The sequence below is a fragment of the Hyaena hyaena genome, unplaced genomic scaffold, assembly GCF_003009895.1.
Source record: "Hyaena hyaena isolate Hyena2069 unplaced genomic scaffold, ASM300989v1 scaffold_122, whole genome shotgun sequence".
Lineage (NCBI taxonomy): Eukaryota > Metazoa > Chordata > Mammalia > Carnivora > Hyaenidae > Hyaena > Hyaena hyaena.
In genome coordinates, this window is record NW_024080754.1 from 692,861 (window position 1) to 713,992 (window position 21,132).

Here is a 21,132-nt window from a genome sequence, read left to right on the forward strand (position 1 = left end):
ATGATTCACTTTGTGATTCTCCTCCAAAGCGGTTAGTTTTTCCCCTCTTTGAGCATTTAATACCATTTTCTCAAAGTGCAAGGCAGAAAAGCGGCTGAAAGATTATATATTCAAAGGATTTTAACTCCAGAGATCTAAGTAAGATTCCGTCAAATAAAGCCTCTCTCATTCTTTGTCAAAACCAATTTTAAAGACAGAGGGAAGTACTGATCTGCCAACAGACCTGTGCTGTCACGACAGCCTGATACTAGCTGAGGCCACGAATGTCTCCACATTCCAAGCCAACCTGTGAACAACACACTGCATGATTCAATGATAAGTTTTCATAAACCACCAATATTGTATTTGTGACATGCATCCATGCATGTCACTCCCTACTACCATCCGGTGATTATTTTCTGAGAAAAGTCCTTGGAACACACAGACCACAGTTCAGTCAGGTTTCATCTACACCCAGCACTGTGCTACCAGAAGTGGAGCCATAGCACTCTTTTTATGCAAACTGCAGTAATGATCACGACCACGATTTCCCCCCTTACACTGAGTATCTGCCGGTATGGGCCTCTGCTCAGGTTTCTGGGAAATGACTGGAAATGCACAGCGCTCAGCATGCTGAGCACCGCAGTTTGTGAGCTCGAGCCCCATGTCAGGCTCTGTGCTGACAGTGTGGAGCCTGTTTGGGATTCTCTCTCTCCCTCTCTCTGCCCCACCCCATTGACTCTCTCTGCCTCTCAAAAATAAATACATAAGCTTAAAAACATTAATCATTAAAGTTATGACTTATACGTGTTCTTTAGGTGAAATGGAAGCAATGTAGCTGAATGAGAAAAGTACAGATTATTAATTATACTTTGTGAATGTAGAATTTATGGAATGAGAATTTGCAAAAGGGTTCTGCTGAAGTTTATATTTGAGATACCTATACTATTTGCTTGGCACAAAACAAAAAACAAACAAAAAACAAATGAAATCTTCAACTACAGATATATCAGCACAAATCTATTCCTAACTTTGGAAAAGCCCAAACAAAATTCATTAAATCATTCAACAAATAACTACAGGCATGAAAAAGCCATGAACATAAAATAAGTTAACATTTGCAAGGTGTTCAGAACAGTGGTTTGCACATAGCAAGACTATATAACATCTACTATGGTTATTCCCAGTCATGTGCAGACAAAGCTATAAGAAGGCACTAAAACCTAGTCTATACTCTCATGAAACTCAGCCTACAAGACCCTGAAAGCTTAGAGGTGATGAGGTAGTGGCTATGTTATTAATAACAACAATTTAAATTCAGTACTGGGGAGTATACAATGATAAATAAATTCATTCACTGTTGATATCTCACTGTAAATAAGCTTAAACATTGTTGAGATCCATTTTGTACACTGTCAAAACATTCCTAGCTTTTTAAGTCAGTAATACTAATTTTGGAAATATACCTTCAAGCCATTATTATATAATATGGGAAGAAAATCTAGGGTCAATAAGGAATTCAAAAGCATGGCCCTGTAACATTAAAAAAAAAAAAAAAAAAGGCAGGGGGACCTGGATGGCTCAGTCAGCTAAACTTCTGACTTTAGGTCATAATCTAATGGTTTATGGTTCGAGTCCCACGTCGGCAGCTCAGAGCCTGAAACCTGTTTCAGATTTTGTCTCCCTCTCTGCCCCTCACCTACTTGCACTCTGTTTCTCTCTTTCTCTCACAAATAAATAAACGTTAAAAACACATATTAAAGAAAAGAAAAAGGAATGACTGACAACAGTCACATGGATACATGAACTTTGAAGGAATATACATAATTAAAGGAATAGATATGGAGATTATAAATGTATTTTTAAATATTAAAATATTACTTAAAAATAAAAATTTGGTATTTTAGCCACAACTGAATAAAAACCTATCCATATGGGGGTGGCTGGGTGGTTCAGTTGGTTAAGCGTTCAACTTCGGCTCAGGTCATGATCTCACTCACGGGTTTGAGCCCCGCATCAGGCTCTGGGCTGGGAGCTCAGAGCCTTGAGCCTGCTTCGGATTCTGTGTCTCCCTCTCTCTATGCCCCTCCTCTGCTCATGCTCTGTCTCTCTCTCTCTCTTTCAAAATAAATAAACATTAAAAAAAACAATTTAAAAAAACCTATCCATATGAAGAAAAAACAAATAAGAACACAAAATTTACAATGAGGTCAAATTACAGGTGATTTTTCCTAACTCAAAACCTTCTACGAAAATACCATACTTTCATTAATTTTTCTAGTTGCATGTAATGAAAAAAACATTTTAAGTAAAGACAGGAAGTATACATATTTCTACATAAATATCAAATATTTCCAAACGGGATCATTCTGCTCCAGAAAAGATGCTAATATTTATTGTAGTCAAAATGGAGAGTAGTGATACTAACAAAAGGAAAACACAACTGACATAATGGTTAGAATTTAGGAAGTAACTGGGTCCAAATAAGAAGCCCGAATCATCTTTGTGTTTGAGTGCATTTTGAGGATGGTCTTTTAAGCTATGGATGCAGATGTCTGCAAAGGTTGTTTTCATCTTGAGCATTCCCATCTGTACAAAAGTGCCCTCAAGAGACCTATATTCTCTTGAATATAGTGTTTGCTTTCCTGTCTGCAGGAGATGGGGGTGAGACAAAATCTTGGAAGAATTTTTTGTTGTTGTTGAAACAATCATTTCCCAAGCCTTCAAGTACTGAAGAAACCACTGAACCACTTTCTCAACCTCGGCTCTACTGACGTTCCTTTGCTGTGGGGCTGTCCCGTGTGTAGGGAGATGATGCCTCACGGTGTCTCCGGTCCCTACCCAGCAAACTCCGGTCCCTACCACCCCAAGCTGTGCCAACTGAAAAATGTCTGCAGACAATTCCAAAGGTCCCCCGGGCAGCAAAATCACCCTCAGTTGAGAACCACTGCTCTAAAGTGATGTCTATTTATTCACTTTTTAAAATCACACACAGCTTGCCAACAGCTAACGGGCTGAGCAAGTCTCATGACTGTCACTTGTACTTCCTGAAATTTTTGCCTACTGTTCCTTATTTGTAGTAAAGAGGTCCAATTTGACCCGGAAGGACAAAAAAAATAGTTCCTTGGTTCAAATAGGAATGCTACTCTAAGAATGGACTTTTTCTTTTTTAAATGTTTTTTTTTTTAAATTTATTTCTAGGAGAGAGAGAGAGAGAGACAGCGTGAGCAGGGGAGGGTCAGAGAGAGAGGGAGTCACAGACTGAAACAGGCTCCAGGCCCTGAGCTGGCAGTCAGCACAGAGCCCGACGCGGGGCTCGAACCCACGAACCGCGAGATCATGACCTAAGCGAAAGTTGGACGCTTAACCGACTAAGCCACCCAGGCGCCCCAAAATGGACTTTTTCTTCAAAAGTTCAGATAGAGATGAATCTTACTACCTTCATTCATAATTCCAATGCCATTTTATTCTATTTTATTTCATTTTTTGAAGCCATGAAAAGATATTCAAGTAGTAACCACAGTAAAGGTGGTAAACAGTCATTAGAAATATTCCAGAGGTCCTAGCATTTTTTTTTTCCAGTATTTCCAGCTTAAAAATATTTAGAGGCTTCTGATGCAATTTAACTTAAAAACTGTATATCTGGAATGTTAATTCTTAGTGGTTGTTTAGAGCGCCATTAGTCTTTGTTGAGTCCCTAGTTTGTAGAAAATTAGGCCATATATTCTTTTAAGTTTTTTACTGGGGGGCGGAGGGGAACAGAGAGAGAGAAAAAGAGAGAATCCCAAGCAGGCTCCATGCTGTCAGGGACTGATGTGTGGCCTGAACACACAAATCTTGAGATCATGACCTGAGCTGAAATCAAGAGTTGGATGATTAACTGACTGAGGCAGCCAGGTGTCCCAAGGCCAAATATTTTAATGTGTCAAGTCACAGAGACCTAATAAATATAAACCCCTGATAAATACAATCAGCTATTAACCCTCAAAATACCATGAGGATCCACTACACATAATTTTATGAGTTTCATTTTGAGCAGTTCTTATAAGGGTCGATATTTCTGACTTTTACCCTTTTTAGAGAGATTTTATTTTTTAAAAATTGAATAAAAGCTAACTTTATCTTGTAATTACTATTACCAGTCCACTGCAACTTTTTATGTAACTAAAATTTTTGCAACATTTTCCTATTTTTAACATCCCAAGAATTACTTCATCATTTCCCATTGACTATTTCCAACTAAAGAAGATCAAATAACATGAAAATGAAAGAATAGTGGCACTTGGCTGGCTCAGTCAGTGGAGCCTGCAACTCTTGATCTCAGGGTTTTGAGTTCAAGACCCACATTGGGCGTGGAGCCTACTTTAAAAAAAGAAAACAGAAAAAAGAAAAAGAAAAGCTGAAGGAATTGCTTTCAAGGATGAGGCAACAGGAAAATTATCATAGTTTTATTCCTCCGTTTCCAAGTACTGCATCACCTTTCCAGAAGGTATAAAATAAGTCAGGAGACTTTCATCGAACACAACTGAAAATAAAAAATGTTCATTTTCCACATTAGGAAACAGAAGAAGAGTGACAGGAGGTACTTCACAAATATTAGACAAATTGGCCTATGAATGAAACTGATCACAGAGGCAAGACCACAAACCATGAGTCTTCAGATGATGGTATTCTAGACAGATTTTCTCAGGCCCAAGAACTGAAAAGGGAGCAATGTTGGAATTCTAAGAACAAAAAGGAAATACCCGATTCTCATTCATTGAGACATTTCCCAAGAAGGAGGGCACCATTCACTGTTTTTGCTAAAAGGATGTGTGCCAGCATTTTCTTCTCCTGTAGGATGCTGCACAATAAATTTTTATCATCTTTAGGCAACAAAGTTTTTTGGATGTGGTTTGGAAACAGCCAATACCAAAGGCAGGAGGGTGTACCAAAGTGAACAGAAGTAAAGAACCAATGTAAAAATGAAAAGACAAAAAAAAAAAAAAAAAAAAAGGATGGATGAATCTAATGGGGATTTTTAAATCCAAACTTAGGAATATTTTGTAATTATGGACAGGAAAGAGCTCTTATCTCTTCAACAAAATTAAGAGCTCTCCAAGTTTTACAGTATTGATTTTTTTACAATTATCAACTGAAAACACAAGAAAAAAACCAAAAAGTACAACAGGATGTAACCTAATAGAGGTGTATTTTAAATCTGCAATTGGTATTTATAAGATGAATATAGTCCAGGTTTGTGCACAGCAGGTGACTGATTAGTAGTTCCATTCAAAAAAATACCACCCATCTCAGAAACCTCTACCTTCAAAATCTAGAAAAGATGGAATAAAAAATCTGGGTTTACTGTACTTAAATTTTAATGCAAATGAAAATGTTTACTCTATTAATTCTTTAAAAAAATTTTTTTTAACGTTTATTTTTTTGAGAGACAGAGACAGAACTCGAGCAGGGGAGGGGCAAAGCGAGAGGGAAACACAGAATCCAAAGCAGGCTCCAGGCTCTGAGCTGTCCTGGGGACAGGGCCTGACGTGGGGCTCGAACCCACAAACTGAGATCACGATCTGACCTGAAGTCTGCTGCTTAATCAACTGAGCCACCCAGGCACCCCTTTACTATATTAATTTTTATTGAAATTTCCAAATGAAGTTATTTTTCATTATTCCTTTATTCTTACTTTTGTAAGATAATTTAAAATATAAGAAATCATAATGATATAAAGGGTCCTCAGCACTCTGATAAATCAGTGGTGCTGGGCTAGCTTTTACAGTATAGGGCAGAGCAAGACCGCCAGAAGTTATTCAGCTGCCTGCATGGGCTCAGTAAGTATTGTTAAGATATTGTGTGTTCCCAGGTGCCCACACATGCATGTATACACACACACACACACATACGCACACACACACACTAGCACTCACACTGTTGAGGAAATCTTAATCAACAAAAGAAAACTCTCCTGAGCTACAAAATACAGCTCAAAGAAGGGCACAGTGAGATACAGCCAAAAGCAATCAGTCATCTGGATCTGGATCTATTTTAAGTGCTTTTGTTTTTAAAATTAAAAAGGAAAAAAAGTATATCGTCTCATTATCTAAGAAGATACACTAAGGTTACCTCTCAAAACAGACTCACCTATGTTTGCAACCCTGAAAACAAGAAACTGTATCATCTGAGATTCTGCTTTGGGGAGAAAAATGTGGGGACCTACTTCAGAGAGGAAGGACCCACACCCAAGAGGAAAGTGCTGTAATAGGGTCTTCCCTTATGTTATTTTGTTATCTGCTGTACAAATTCAACAAGCCCTGTGGATGAGACGGTTTTCTGGTTTGATTCTGTGGGTCCAGGTGGGAGCAAACTTGCACCCCAGATCCACACTCAGAAGGCCAGACTGCATCTGTTAGTCTCCTAATGAACCTTCCCATAGGAAATTCTTACCCATGATGGTTGGAATCTGCATACTATTAACGGAAGCAAGCTACGTTACTGATCTCATGAATAGGTATTCTGAGGAGGTCTGAGAACTTCATTACTGTTAACACTGGAGAAATAAGTACTGAGCTCTACAAATAACTAATTCTCCACATTCATTCTTTTGAAAGACTGACCTCGTTTTCAATAAGGTCATAAAACAGAGCTCAGCCCACGAGGAATGTTCTTCTAAATGCTGCATTAGCCATAGCAAAACCCTCACTTCCTACCAAAACAAATCTCATTATCTACCCACCAACACAGTGTATATTGAACTGTGGATCAAATTTTGTTTCTAGGAGGATCAGAATAATGCTTCATTTTCTCCTCTTCAAGAACCGTCATAGGGTGTCCCCAGAGGACGTTTTAAGTAAGATGTGTTAAATTCCTGTTCCGATTCTGCATTTCAAGTGTCACAAGGAGGGCCAGCTCCTGGAACCGAGAAGCGGCCAGCTGGCGGAGGGCCCAGTGTGACGGATGCAAGTCACACTCCCCTTGCCAGATGTGAATAAAGGAATGCACGCCTGCAGGGCTAACAGGAAAACATTGAAAAGTGAAGGGATACAAGGAACCTCATACACTAACTAGAGTCCGTTCAAAACAATTCTTTTAAATTTGAAAAACATGGACAGGTACGAAAGTAATAAAAAATTAAGGTTTCCACCTCAGAATGTATTACTGGCTATATAATCCATTGTCTTCATGGAAAATAAAGGGTGATTAGAAATCTGGAATATCGAGAGCTATGATGTGCAGTACGGGAGCCACCGGCCATGTGACTCTTTAACATCTGGAATGTGCCACGTCTGAATGAGATGGGCTGCAGGCATAAAACACACGCTAGGTTTTAAAGACCTTGTATGAAAGAAAGAAAGAAAGAAAGAAAGAAAGAAAGAAAGAAAGAAAGAAAGAAAGAAAGAAAGAAAGAAAGAAAAAGCCCACAAAATATTTCATTAATAACTTTTTATACTATTTACATGTTGAAACGATAATCTTTGAATATACTGGATTAAATAAAATATGTTAAAATGGATTCACCAGCTTCTTCTTGTCATTTTTAAAAGTGGCTATTAGAAAGTATAAATGTGTATTATCTGCTCACCTTTTATTTCTAAGAGACACATCTGAGCTGAAACACAAGAGTCTATAACATCTATTTATGGACCATGAAGTCCTTACCAAAAGCTATGAAAAAAATTTTTTTTAATATTTTATTTATTTCTGAGAAAGAGAGAGAGAGAGAGAGAGAGAGAGAGACAGCGTGAGCAGGGGAGGGCCAGAGAGAAGGGGCGATAGAGAATCTGAAGCAGGCTCCAGGCTCTGAGCTAGCTGTCAGCACAGAGCCCGACCCAGGGCTTGAACCCACGAGCTGTGAGATCATGACCTGAGCTGAAGTTGGATGCTTAACCGACTGAGCCACCCAGGTGCCCCTGAAAAATGTTTGAAAATAAATAACTGATTTGGCTAATATTTCTTGAAGACCAATGTGCGAGACATTTTTGGTACATAAACTACAGGTTGAATTGTGTCAGATAAAAAATGAAATGACCACAATTAACTGGAAGAAAACTCAATATAAATAAAATAATACAAAGCAAGGGTAGGATAGTGAAGCAAAGTATTTCAAGGGATAATCAGAGCAGACATATAAAAGAGGTCTTTTGGGGTGAAGGTTAAGAAATACATAGGATTTTACAGGTCTAGCATTTTAGAATCGACAAATGTCTTTGTGGTATATTAACCCCATCTTCTGAAAAAGGAAACACATTTTCAGAAGAGGTTAGAAAGGCGGGATCAATAGCCTAGACAAAGAAAAGGCCGAGGGTGTGGAGGGGTCAGTAGGTAAGGTGAGGCACATGTATAATGGTGAAATGAAGCCTAGGGCCAAGTAATGACTTCCCGATGGCCTACAAGGGAATGTGAGCTTTCCTTTGGGCTGCAGAAAATCATCCAATATTTCCTACCAAGTGTCAATAAGATCAGAAAAGCAAAATAGGAACATGACACAGGCATGGAGAATGATGTGGGAAGAGAATAAACAGAGGTTTGTGGGTCAGGTAGAATGAATGCCAAGTAATGGAAGTCAAGGGATGGTGAGTCCCTTTAAGATAAAAAAAAAAAAAAGGCACCAGGGTAACAGGAGCAAGTAAGCCTCTGAGGGTGTGAGGAACAGTCACAGAAGTTAGGCTCGTAGCCGGCAGACGATGATCTGAACTCAGGCAGCGGCAATTCAGGACATAAACAGCATTCTGTGGGGAGAAGTGAAGGAGCAAATGATACGGGAGACTGAAAATTTAAAAAACAAAATGGATATGTGAATGGCATGTAAGCATATGAAGAGATGCTCCACGTCGTACACCATCCGGGAAATGCAAATTAAAGCAGTGAGATACCACTGTACCCCTATTTGAATGGCCAAAATCTAGAACACTGACGACACCACTTGGAGTGAGGAAGTGGACCATCAGAAACTGTCACTCACTGCTGGTAGGAATGCAAAACAGGACAGCCACTCTGGAAGACCGCTTGCTGCTTGCTTGTAACTAAGCATACTCTTACCATACAATCCAGCCATTGAGCTCCTGGGTATTTACCCAAAGAGAAAAACTCAGGTTCATATAAATACCTGCACATGGGTGCTTATAGCAGCTGTATTCACACTGCCCAAACCTGGAAGCAATCCAGCTGTTCTCTAATAGATGAATGGACAAATAATCTGTGTACATCCAGACACGGACAATGGAATATTATTCAGCACTGAAAAGAAACAAGCTAGAAAGACAACCAGGAGAAGACAGGAAGGAATCTTAAATGCATATTACTAATCAAGTGAAAGAATCTCATCTGAAAAAGGACACACACTGTATGATTCCAATGATGTGACATTCTGGAGAAGGTAAAACTATGGAGACGAGAAAGATAAGTGGTTGCCAGGGGCTATGGGGGGAGGGACGAATAGGTGAAATACAAAGGGTTTTTCCTGAAAACACTCTGTATGATACTATAAGGGTGGGTACATGTCATTAAGCATTTGTCCTAACCCACTGAATGTACAACCCCAAGGGTGAGCCAAGCCCTGACTGTAAAGTAGGGATGTGGGATGATAATGTGTCCATTGTAACAAACATATGGCTCTGGTAGGAGCTGTTGATGATGGAGAGGCTACGCATGTATGAGGGGGAAAGGGGTGTCTTGGAGCTCTCTGTACATTCTGTCAATTTTGCTGTAGGAAAACTTAGAACTCCTTTAAAAAAGATCTTGAATACATTTTTTTAAAAAAATCCAAGAAAAGGAGTGGAGGTAATCAAGTTGTATTCAGATAGAATATAATCATGACAGGGAAAATGGGAAACAAAGAAATGGAAGAAGGTGGAGAGAGAAATGCTGAGGGATCTCTAAGATACCTCAGGCTGATATCAAGAAAATTCATGAATTTACTCAACAAACATGCACAAGCGCCTATAAATTCCCAGGTACCATGATGCAGAAATTCACGATACAGGACTATTTAGGGGTCATGCGTGGAGCATGAAGGAGAATGATGCCAGGAGCCAAGGAGAATGAAGGTGGTTTCGGTCAGCTGCTACACGGAAGGTGACAGGTCATCAAACGTGACAATTAGGCACATCTACTAACACTAAGATCCCAGCTGATGTCACAGCATGAATAAGAAACAGAATTAACTGGTAAGGTTACAAGACAGGATACAGCAACCTTACAAAACTCAGAAGCACTAAAAGGGAGAAATTACTTTTTCCCAAAACAAAAGATTGACAAAAATTGGTAAGAAAATGTGACGGGTATCAATAACTCCAGGATATTCAAATGGATATGTAAAAATGGTTACCCATCGGCTCCATCCACATTAGAAAGGGCACTCCCTCCCAACCAAAACAGAAAAAAAAGGGGAAAAAAAGAAAAAGAGGATAATGGACTAAGAGCCTCAATTGGGGAGGAGAATACGAAAGGGGTGAAATTCAATAAGACCCGATGAGTGTTTCGGGTGTAAGATGAGAAGATCTTGGTCCGAGAGGAATTCAAGCTGACAAACCCTATGGGTACAGTATTTCTAAGTGATGACAGAATCCCAGGGAGATCTGTGTTGCAGCCAGCAGAAACGGAATTAAAATAAAGGGGACTAGGAAGGAGCCAGCTAGCAGTTCAACTGGATGCCAACCTGGATGGTGATATGGCTAAAGATATAGATAGATAATATAACCATAAAACCTAGTTACACACTGTGGTCCTAGGGTCAAATCTGGCTTGGACAACCTACTGTATAGATGCCCTAGTTGTGGTAATACAGCAAATTAAAAAAAACAACAAACAACATTAAAGACTGGCACACTAGCATCCTACAGTTTGGTGATTGCAACAGACGATGGTGGTATAACCAGAGAGATTGGATATCAAAGAATCTAATTACTGAGTAACAGTAATAAATAAATGAGGAACCCCAGGCCAGGCCAGGAAGTCCTGTGGATCTCTTTCCAGAAGGGGTGTAGGAAAAGAAAGGGCCACGGAGAGGGTTTCATAAGGTATCATGTTAGTAATGTTTTCATTGAGGTCAGTAAGTTGAAGGGATCGCAGAAGGAAAAAAAAGACACATCAAAATCTATTACCAATAAAAAGTAGGTTTTACAAGACATTAAAAAAAAATGTGTTCACTGAGAAAGTAAGAGAGCCTGGCAAAAGCCTGTCACTCTCAGGATACAACAAAAATATCCATTCTTTTTTTAAGTTTATTTATTTTGAGAGAGAGGAAGAATGCGTGTGCATGCACATGTGCAGGAAAGGGGCAGAGAGAAAGAGAGAGAATCCCAAGCAGGCTCTGCACTGTCCGTGCAGCGGCCGATGTGGGTCTTGATCCCATGAGCTGTGAGATCATGATTTGAGCCGGTATCAAGAACCAGACACTGAACCGACTGAGTCACCCTGATGCCCCCAAATACCCGTTCTTAATTACAGAAGTCCCTTCTATATGAATGGTCATGAATGGTGGGTCACCAACCCTGATACAGGGTTACAAGTGCACTGCTAGCTGTCTACTTTTAACAGCAGTCACAGAGTTCTCTTGGTTTACTCGCCATTATTTAGGTTGTTGACAAAGTATGGAGTCAATCTGGTGATGGGAAATGATCAAGTATCTAACAGACTATGAACAAAGAAAATGGCCGCCCAATTTCAGATTCCTTTTTCAACACTAGTTGCACTGGCATAGTAAAAGCCCCGATGACAAGAATTTTTTCAAGAAGTTCACTCTGAAACTTTCAACTCTAGAGATGATTGAAGAAAAATATGAAGAAACTACCATAAAAGCAATAAGAACGAGGCAATTTCAACTTTTAGGCAATGCAGCAATTAAACCCAAACCAACAGATGTTTCTCTCCACCTGGCTCATGGAGTACAGGCGAGGGGCCCAGCCATGGCCCAGCACACAATCAACCCACCCCCTGGAAAAAGAGCTCAGGCGCTTTCCCATTGGCAAATCCTGTTCTCCTTGATGTTTAATGGCCTCAGAGAAGGAGTTTATTCTACTGAACTTCCAACTTTCACAAACAGAAAGAAATATTGTGAAGCATATAGTTGACTTGTCCCTTATTTCTTTGTCTCCTTCTTTGTAATTTACTTGTTAGTTTGTTTAGCTTTATGTCCTGCTACACTGAACACAATTTTTCTAAATCTAGCAAAGAGGGAACACAAAAGAACTTAACTAACAAAAAAAGTTAAGGTAAACCTGGACAGTAACCACTAAAGAGAAATCTGATATTAACTGCCAAGAATGGCAATTAGGATTCCTTATATATTTATAAGACCTAGTCGTACTTTTGTAAAATTATTTTTAAAAATTCTACAAAATACATTATAAAAAATCTGCACCTGACTCTGTAAGTCAGAAAACTTTATATTAATAACCATCAGTTTTAACAGTTCATACTTAATGTTCTATTGGAGAATCTGTGATACCAGGGAACATTTGAGGGGACCCTGAAGGAAGAGAAGTGAGATAATCATCACCACTGGGGGATGATGGAGCATGAAGCTGAGGACTGAAGTAGATCATCTTTCTTTTTTGTTTTAATTATTTTTTTTTTATTTATTCATTTTTGAGAGACAGAGTGCGAATGGGGGAGGGGCAGAGAGAGAGGGAGACCCAGAATCCGAAGCAGGCTCCAAGCTCTGAGCTAGCTGTTAGCACAGAGCCCGATGTGGGGCTTGAATCCACTGACTGTGAGATCATGACCTGAGCCGAAGTCGGATGCTCAACCGACTGAGACACCCAGGCGCCCCTGAAGTAGATAAATTTTCTAACCCCCAAGTTCTAGTTTTATAATTTTATGATCTGAATATAGAGGTTTGCTTTTAATAAAGCATAAGAATCTAGAAGTTATGGGATTAAGATCCCAAAGAGGTGAAAATATAATTATTTAAAAAATTTTTTGTGGTTTATTTTTGAGACAGAGAGAGACAGCATGAGCGGGGTAGGGGCAGAGAGAGAGAGAGATACAGAATCCGAAACAGGCTCCAGGCTCTGAGCTGCCAGCACAGAACCCGATGCGGGGTTCGAACCCACGAACTGTGAGATGATGACCTGAGCCGAAGTCGGACGCTCAACCGACTGAGCCACCCAAGCGCCCCTATTCTTGTAACTATCATGAAAGCAAAGATAGTTAAAAACTTTAAGCAAACCTTTATGAACGCCTCTGACTTTGCTCACAAAGGAAGAGATGACTAAGTGCCAAAAAATGAACAAAAAACAGGCAAAACCAACCTTTTTTAACAAAATTCAGACTTAGCCACTGCCTGATGAAGTAATCCCAAAATCTTGTTTAAAAAATATTTCTAAATTATAGACCAACATAGAATGCCAGTCACTCACTCAGATTTTAATTCTCTACAGAACCGCCTATTATAGTATCAGTGGTATTTTGACCCCAACTTTGGAGACTGAAATAAAACACCTAAAATGAACTCAGTGGTGGTTGATCAAGTAGATTAAATAGTTGGCCATTACCATAATAGGACTTCCTGGTTTAGATTTTATTTTTGTCATATAAGCAAACTTTGACGGGAGTGGGCAGAGGTCCCTTTAATGAGAAATGTAAAGGTACATGTATAGAAGAGACAAAACGATACGCTAGAAGTTCTGGTGTCTACGAGAAAACCAACAAAAAAGGCCAGCTTACCTCCCGTCTGCGTAGTCTGTGTCTGCTCCGCCCCACCAGACATCCGAGTCATCTTCCTCTGCATCTGCCGAATCTATATTGTCGCTCTCCTCGGCCAGCGGGCAGCATACAAATTCCACCCCTCGGAACTTGTCAATGCCACAGGGCAGCAGCATGCCATAGTCATGCAAGTTGGTACTCTTCTCACTACAGGTCTGCAAGGGAAGGAGAAAACAGTGAGCGTGGATCAGTTTCACTGTAAGAAAGTCCCAAATATCATAATTGACAGAGACCCAATATACCACGAGCCATTTGACAGCGGAAAGGACCATTTGCTTCTTGAGTGAGCTTACAAGTTTCTTTAGCACAGACTACTTTGGTACCTTTACTTTTAAACCTGTTTACTACTTATTTAAGAAGGATATGTTGTTACACTATAGAAATTAATAAAAGCAACCGGAACGGCAATTAATTGGGAAATAAGACATAGAAGAAAACTGTACTGTGAATAGGTATCAGAGAACCAATGTTTTCTGGGGTCATTAGCAGATCAGGAAGACATGATGGCTCTATGTACACCCCAGCTGCTCACTTCCATCTCCATTATCGATGGAAGTTTCTCTCACTTGGATGTATCTTATTCTATAAATTCGAACTCTTCTGGCTCACTTCCAGAATAGCAATCCTGGAAAGAAAAGAAATTATCCTCTGCTGTGAATCAAAACTTATAGTCTAAATTAGAGATTTCCCTTTCAACATCTTTTTGCTTTCCTGGGATTTGCTAAATTTGCACAAATCAAGATTAACATCAAGCTTTGAAGGCATCCGCTGGTGACAGACGAAAGATTAATAATTCAACACATGGATAAACAATGAAAATATGACAGAGCGTATTTTCACCTCATAGGAATTAAAGTCAGTTTTCTTTCTTGATAACATTTTTTTTTTTTTTTTTAAACTCAAGAAGAAAAGAAAATGAGGATATTAGATGGGTAGCTAAGCCTCAAATTATCTGGTCTCTTTTCTTAAGATCCAAAAAGTTCTTATTTTTTATAAAGAAAATATGTTTTACAATAAATTAGAAGTTTTTTTTGTATAAAAGGCAAAATTAATGCTAACTATTAAGGGGTGTTTTCTGCCTGACAACTTCAAAGCTATGTGAGCTAGATCAGGGTTTCTCAGCCTCAGTATTATTGACATTTTGGACCAGATAATTCTTGGGTGCGGGGGACAGAGGAAGGAGAGGCTATCTTGTTCACTGAAGAACTTTAAGTACAATCTCTGACCTCTAGCCCCCAAATGCCGGTAACACTACCCCTTCCAACTGTGACAATCAAAAATGTCCTGGACACTGGCATATGTACCTGGGGAAGGAGGAGGGAATAAAATTGACCACATTTGAGAACCAATGAACTAGACTAGACAAAGGAGCCTTATTCTAGGAGCCTGGTCTTCCACAAACACCATATATGTTTATTAGAAAACTTTCATAATATATCGAAGGGACAAAGCACTTTTGAAGATGATAATAAGAAGGGACAGTTTATGCTACTTGTTTTATGTCTTTTGCCCACTTTGCCAGAAGCAGGGGTTAACAAAGGTTTGCACGGGTGCTACCGCATTACGGAAAAATGAAGGTGGTGGCATGGCGTGGCGAACACAAAATCGGACAGCGTGACTTAAGAGGCCGCTGATACTGGACAAGCTACTTCCCGTTCTACCACTGCGTTCCCCAAAAGGTGACAGGGAAAAAGATCAAATTACAAAAGCTTTGTATGTGGCAAAAGAAAACAACTGGTTAAAAAAATAATTCGGAAAAAAATAATTGGGGAAAAAGGTGTATTTTGAGGTTTCTGGAGTATAAGATGCTAGTTTCTAATTTATAAAACAGGGCACAGACACATAATAAATCTAACTATATCTGTTTTGGACTCCTAAAAATTACTCCTGGACAGTTTTTTAAAAAAATAAATAAATGCAGGGGCACCTGGGTGGCTCAGTTGGTTAGGCATCTGACTTTGGCTCAGGTTATGGTCTCAGGGTTCGTGAGTTTGAGCCCCACATCAGGCTCTGGGCTGACAGCTCAGAGCCTGGAGTCTGCTTCAGATTCTGTGTCTCCCTCTCTCTGCTCCGCCCCCGCTCATTCTCTCTCGAAACTAAACATTAAAAAATAAGTAAAATTAAAAAATAACTTGTTTATCAACACGGTTATTGCCTCAAAATATCTTCCAACATGCCAATACACATACCCCTAGGAAATCTTCACTTTAAAAGAACAAAGACTATGACTGGTACCTCTTTGGCGACGGTGTGCCAGTGAAGGTGGGTTTCACAAACGTCCATCCTCTCCTGGTGTAAGAACTTGCATTTGTCGGGAACAAGGAGGGCATCACTTACAAACTCGCCAACTGCAAGAAAGGAAGATGCTTCTGGTCACTCTGTCTGCATCACAGAGGTCTTATCACTGGGTCGGTATCAAGCAAAGAAGGGCTAAAAGCACTTTGGAAGTTCTATAGCTTTTTGAATGACGAAGTAATCAATCCAAGAAAGACTAGTATTGGTAGGATGTAGAGTCCTGTGTCCTGAGCCCAGTTCCTTGCCATATCAACTTCGATGGTTCAAATATTTCCTACATGGGGTGCCTGGGTGGCTCAGTCGGTTAAGCTTCTGACTTCAGCTCAGATCGTGATCTTGTGGTTCCGGAGTTTGAGCCCCATGTCGGGCTCTGTGCTGACAGCTCAGAGCCTGGAGCCTGCTTCATATTCTGTGTCTCTCTCCCTCTCTCTGCCCTTCCCCTGCTCACATTGTCTCTCTCTCTCTCTTTCTCTCTCAAAAATAAACAATAAAAATATTAAAAGGAAATACTTCCTGCATGTTTTAAGTGAAATCTTTACGTAGTTGATATGTACCTCTGATTACAAAGTTAATCATATAAAAAGCTGCCAGTGAATTACAATGAGGGGAAAAAATGCAGATGGACCCTGCCTGGGCAATCGTTTTGAGCAGAATCAGTATAAATAATCATCCATCCCTCCCCTTCCTGGACATTTAATTTTTTGTAAACTATTAGAAAATTTAGCATTTTTCTACTTCCTAAAATTATATGCATATGTTTATAGATGTGACACACACACACAGAGTTTAATTCCATTGAATTATGAAGACTGTTCCTTATGCTTTTGCTGTATTTTTAAGGAAAATGTAGATCATGCAAATTATTTCTAGCATTCCTGGTACTGCAGATATAAAGATACTACATAAAGGCCTACAACAATGCTTACATTCTTTTGAGGGTACAAGTTGGATAATTACAGTATGTAAGCTAGGGGCTTCATTTTCATCTGTTTTGTTCACTAGAGTACCCCCAGCTTTTAGCAGAGATTCTGTACACAGCAGGCAACCAGTATCTTGATGAAGACACGGAACGCTGTACTAGAGATAAAGAGGAGAGGTAACAGGCGCAGGCTGGGCCTACAGAGCGAACACATCTGCTTGGGGGCACTGGGAAAAAAACTCAAAGTAGAAATAACTTCAGAGATGAGTCTAAATGGACGTGTGCGGGATGCCATGTAGAAAAGGAACGGAAGCTGCAAGACGTAAGGATAGTTCTCTGTCTGGTTTAACGTTCTACTCCCGATCCCTGGCCCGGTTCTGGCAGACATGACCATCTTGGAGATGGAAGGATGAACGGCAAAAGGCACCGCGGAATGAGGGAATTTCTCATGTAAAGAAGAGGAAACAAGGGCAAAGGTATTTGTAGAGGAGACCCAGGATAATAAGCCTGGGCAACAAGGTGAGTGGGTAAGGGGGTCCAGAAGTAAATGAGGCTGGAGAAAAACGATGGACTCCTACTGGAGAATTTAAGGCTCTGCATCCCATTTTGGAGGCAATATAAGCCAAAAAGCACTTTAAACAGAAATGACATGCTCAAGTTTGTTTTTCGGATAAACTCTTTAATCAAGGGAGGCCATGAAAGCAGGGAGACCACGGAGTACGGCAAGACAGGCAAGAACAGATTTGAACCAATGACTCCAAAGAAGCAAGGAATAAAAGTTGTCCACACACCAGCAAAGAACACATTTTGTTTCTTTCACAGTGTGTCAACATAAAATATTCTGAAATGCACCATAAGGAGCAATAAAGGCCTTCGGGAGGGGTGGGCGGGGGTTGGTGGTGGTGGAGAAAATAAACTTGTTTATCTATAGAAAAGGGTTCTTTAAAACTTTCTATAAAGGCCTTAAACTTTAGTCTGTTTCCAGCTTAGACATGCAAGATGTCTCCTGATATTTAAGCACTTATTTTAATTAATAATATTTATATAAAAACCTAGGCAAACTGTAGAGGATGAAGAGCCTTTCGTCTTGCCATTCCTTAAATCTTTTAAGACAATCTATGATGCTCCCGGCGTGGTATTGTGAGTCACAGAGAATGCAAGAAATATGAGCCACCAAAGGCTGCAAGGAGTGGGTGTGGCAAAGGAACCCAGGAGTCCTGGGTCACTACCTAGTCACATACATCGCTGCACCTCAGCGCCACGTGTGGCAGATCTTTTATAATATCAACCTCACTTCCCGGGGGAGAAATGCCAGCCAAGAAACGGGCCACCTACTCTCAGGAGGTGATAACCTGGCCCCAGAGATGAACGTTACGATATACATACAGTACAGAGAAGGAAATAACAATAATGCAAGTGACATCACATGTTCTCCCTTCTCTTTTACATAGTATACTATCAATTAAAGAAAACCCACCAAACTAAAACCCATAGGAGATAGAGAATGGAAAACAAATGTAATCTCATCCAAAGCCAATCCACCTTCCCGGGGTGGACTCTTGATGGTTTCTCAGGAAAAGGCGGTCAAGTGTAGCTGTTAGCGAGCATACTTGATACCTGCAGCATACCAATTTTCAAGGCCACAGGAGGCCAGAGGTGATCAGAGGCCTAAAGACACCTCCTTCACTTATTGGCTCTTGTCAGTCAAGCCATACCGCCATATTTACAAATGTCAAACACACAAAGAATCTTTTTTTAAAAATTTTTATAAGTAATTATTGGAAAGACTAACTGCCTGGCCCAAGGCTATTAAATCAGTTCATGAGACAATCTGGAGCAGATACTGGATACTCTCAATCTTGACCTGAAAGAGTTCTTGCAGCATAACTGGCTAACAGCCGCCAAACAACAGTATGTCTTGTTTTTACTTGCCTTTAAGCCAGTCTGTGGAAGACTAGATTTTAATGCAAAAAGCCAGAGTCGTTGAAAGATATTTGCCTTGGTAAAATCTCATGTTCATCAGAAGGACAAGTATTGCATTAATTTGTAAAAAGATATTAGAATTTTTTTAATTTGCAAGAGGACATTTCATTTAGCACTGTAAAGACGCTCTTGGGTTTCTAATAATGTATATAGCCAAGAAATATATGCCCCCTCAAATGAGATTGCTTTTTTTCCCCAAGGATAAACACTGGTTATTCAATAAGCCCTCAGGACTAATGGCAAAATAGGACACTCATTGTACTCTAACATTAAAGTAAAATTTGGCAATGACTTGGTGGTTTTACAGCCCTGCTTAAATTATTACTTTCAAAATTGATGAGACATACTAGAATGTTCCACATCAGAAATTTTAAGCAATTAAACCACAAAAATTTGTTGACAATTTTTAATAAAGAATAAAAGAGGAGTGGTAAAAATACAACAAATCCTTTCTCACAAGCTAGTTTAGCTTGGCTTATATTCTTTCCCCTTTTAATTCTAAAAGAATTATTCTTAGATATCTGTGACATAAGTGGGGACACATGGGGACTCTCTGTACTTATGTTCAATGTTGCTGTGAATCTAAAATTGCTTTCAAAAGTCTTTTAATTAAAAAAAAAAAACCCTGATGTATTTACCTGGAGTTTCCATATTAAACTATGTATGTTTTTATTTTTTAAATAAACCTTCTGGTTTTCATTGGTTTGATCTTTCAGGTAAAAAACCAAAACCAAAACCAAAAATATACACAATTTTTAACAAATTTTATGTGAAAGAGATCAAAATAAATGAAGTACCATAATGAGAAATCATATTCCTGCTTATGCGGACCTCTGGGACATTTGGTACCATTTAATTCTAGTGGATAAATCAGATCTAGTGTATGATTAAGCATACAATCTGGTTTCTTGTTGAATAAATTCACAATTTATCACACACACACACACACACACACTCCAAATGAAAGAGGATTTTCAAAGCTAATGAACAATATCTGGGTTTGGCCAAAAAGTCTTGGCAAGATGCAATGGTGCCCAGTTCAATTGGGACTCTGCAGGCCTTCAATCCACTGGCTCTTTGGTGGTCTTTGAGACGACTGTCTAGCTCAAAGTACCTCATTCTGCAGATGGGAGGTCAAGTGGCTTGCCCACAGAGCCAAGTGCTGGTGGAATTGGCCTAAAAATCTGGGTCTCTAAGCTCTTCATCCAGGAGTGGTAACTCAACTCACTGTCAGTTAAACTCTGGTTGAAATGTGTTATTTGGCCAATTCTCTTTGGCTTTTATAAATGCAGATTCACTTTCAGACTATAAAATGCTGAAGTGTCATAACCGACAATGTGGTCTATTTGACGATAAAACTAGAATTAAATTACATGTCAAGCCAAAAAACCCAGCTGAGGATGCATTGCATGGTGCACAACAGGACACATGATAAGCAGAGGCTTAACGACATGATGGGTTCTTCCTCTCACATCAGAAGTCTCGTACCCAGGCCAGGGTTGCTAGAGATTTTCAATGACACTCTTCATGACCCAGGTTATTCCCATCTTTCTGTACTGCCACCCTTAGCACGGTGGCTTTTGTCTTCATGTTCCGTGGTCAAAAATGGCCACAGTCACTGAAGACTTCAAGTCCAAGGTGCATGCAGGAAACAGGAGGAAAAGGCCAAGGGATGATGGCTTTCTGTTTGTTTCCTTGCCCTAATGCAGCTCTGCTCTTTTACACGGGCTGGACCCCCTTCTCCCCAGTATGTACATCCTACATGCCAGCACTGTGTTATCTGGCCACACTCAGCTGCAAGGGAATCTGTGAGACTATTTTCAGCAGAGCACATTGTCATCGTGAACAAAAAAATCTGGGATTCTTTTAGAAAGTTAGAAGTGGGAATAAATATTAAATAGGCAAGTAGTGGAGTCTCCTGGACCATGGAATTCAAATATAGGAATGTATTTTTCAATATTCTTATGCTGTCTTTTCAAAAGACAGACGATTCCAGGAAGAAGACAGAATTGAGTATGAAGTGCTCCAATGAACACCATCAGGCCCCTGAATTCATGGCACAGGGAGAATTGGGGGTGGGGGCTGTCAGAAGAAAGAGCAACGTCTCACACAGCTGAGACTGTTCAGAGTTAAGGTGGGACTGAACAGATTGATTAAAGATTCCAGAACCATAATTAAGAACTCCAAGGTACAGCGATTTCAGAATTAAAAAGCAATATTTCTATGAACTTCTAAAGAGTAAAGCGGTGTTGGCCAGAATC

At 39.7% G+C, this 21,132-nt stretch overlaps 1 protein-coding gene across 6 annotated transcripts in view; it reads right to left on the minus strand.

Moving 5' to 3' along the window:
* Nucleotides 1-21,132, minus strand: part of LOC120235132 (amyloid beta precursor protein) — a 272,417-nt gene that overhangs the window by 146,661 nt on the left and 104,624 nt on the right. For all 6 annotated transcript variants that reach the window (XM_039237295.1, XM_039237294.1, XM_039237293.1 and 3 more), the window contains exons 4-5: nt 15,910-16,022; nt 13,636-13,829 (exon numbers count right to left, since the gene is read on the minus strand). In XM_039237295.1, the coding sequence (XP_039093226.1) occupies nt 13,636-13,829; nt 15,910-16,022 (307 nt within the window). The remainder of the gene's footprint in view (nt 1-13,635; nt 13,830-15,909; nt 16,023-21,132) is intronic.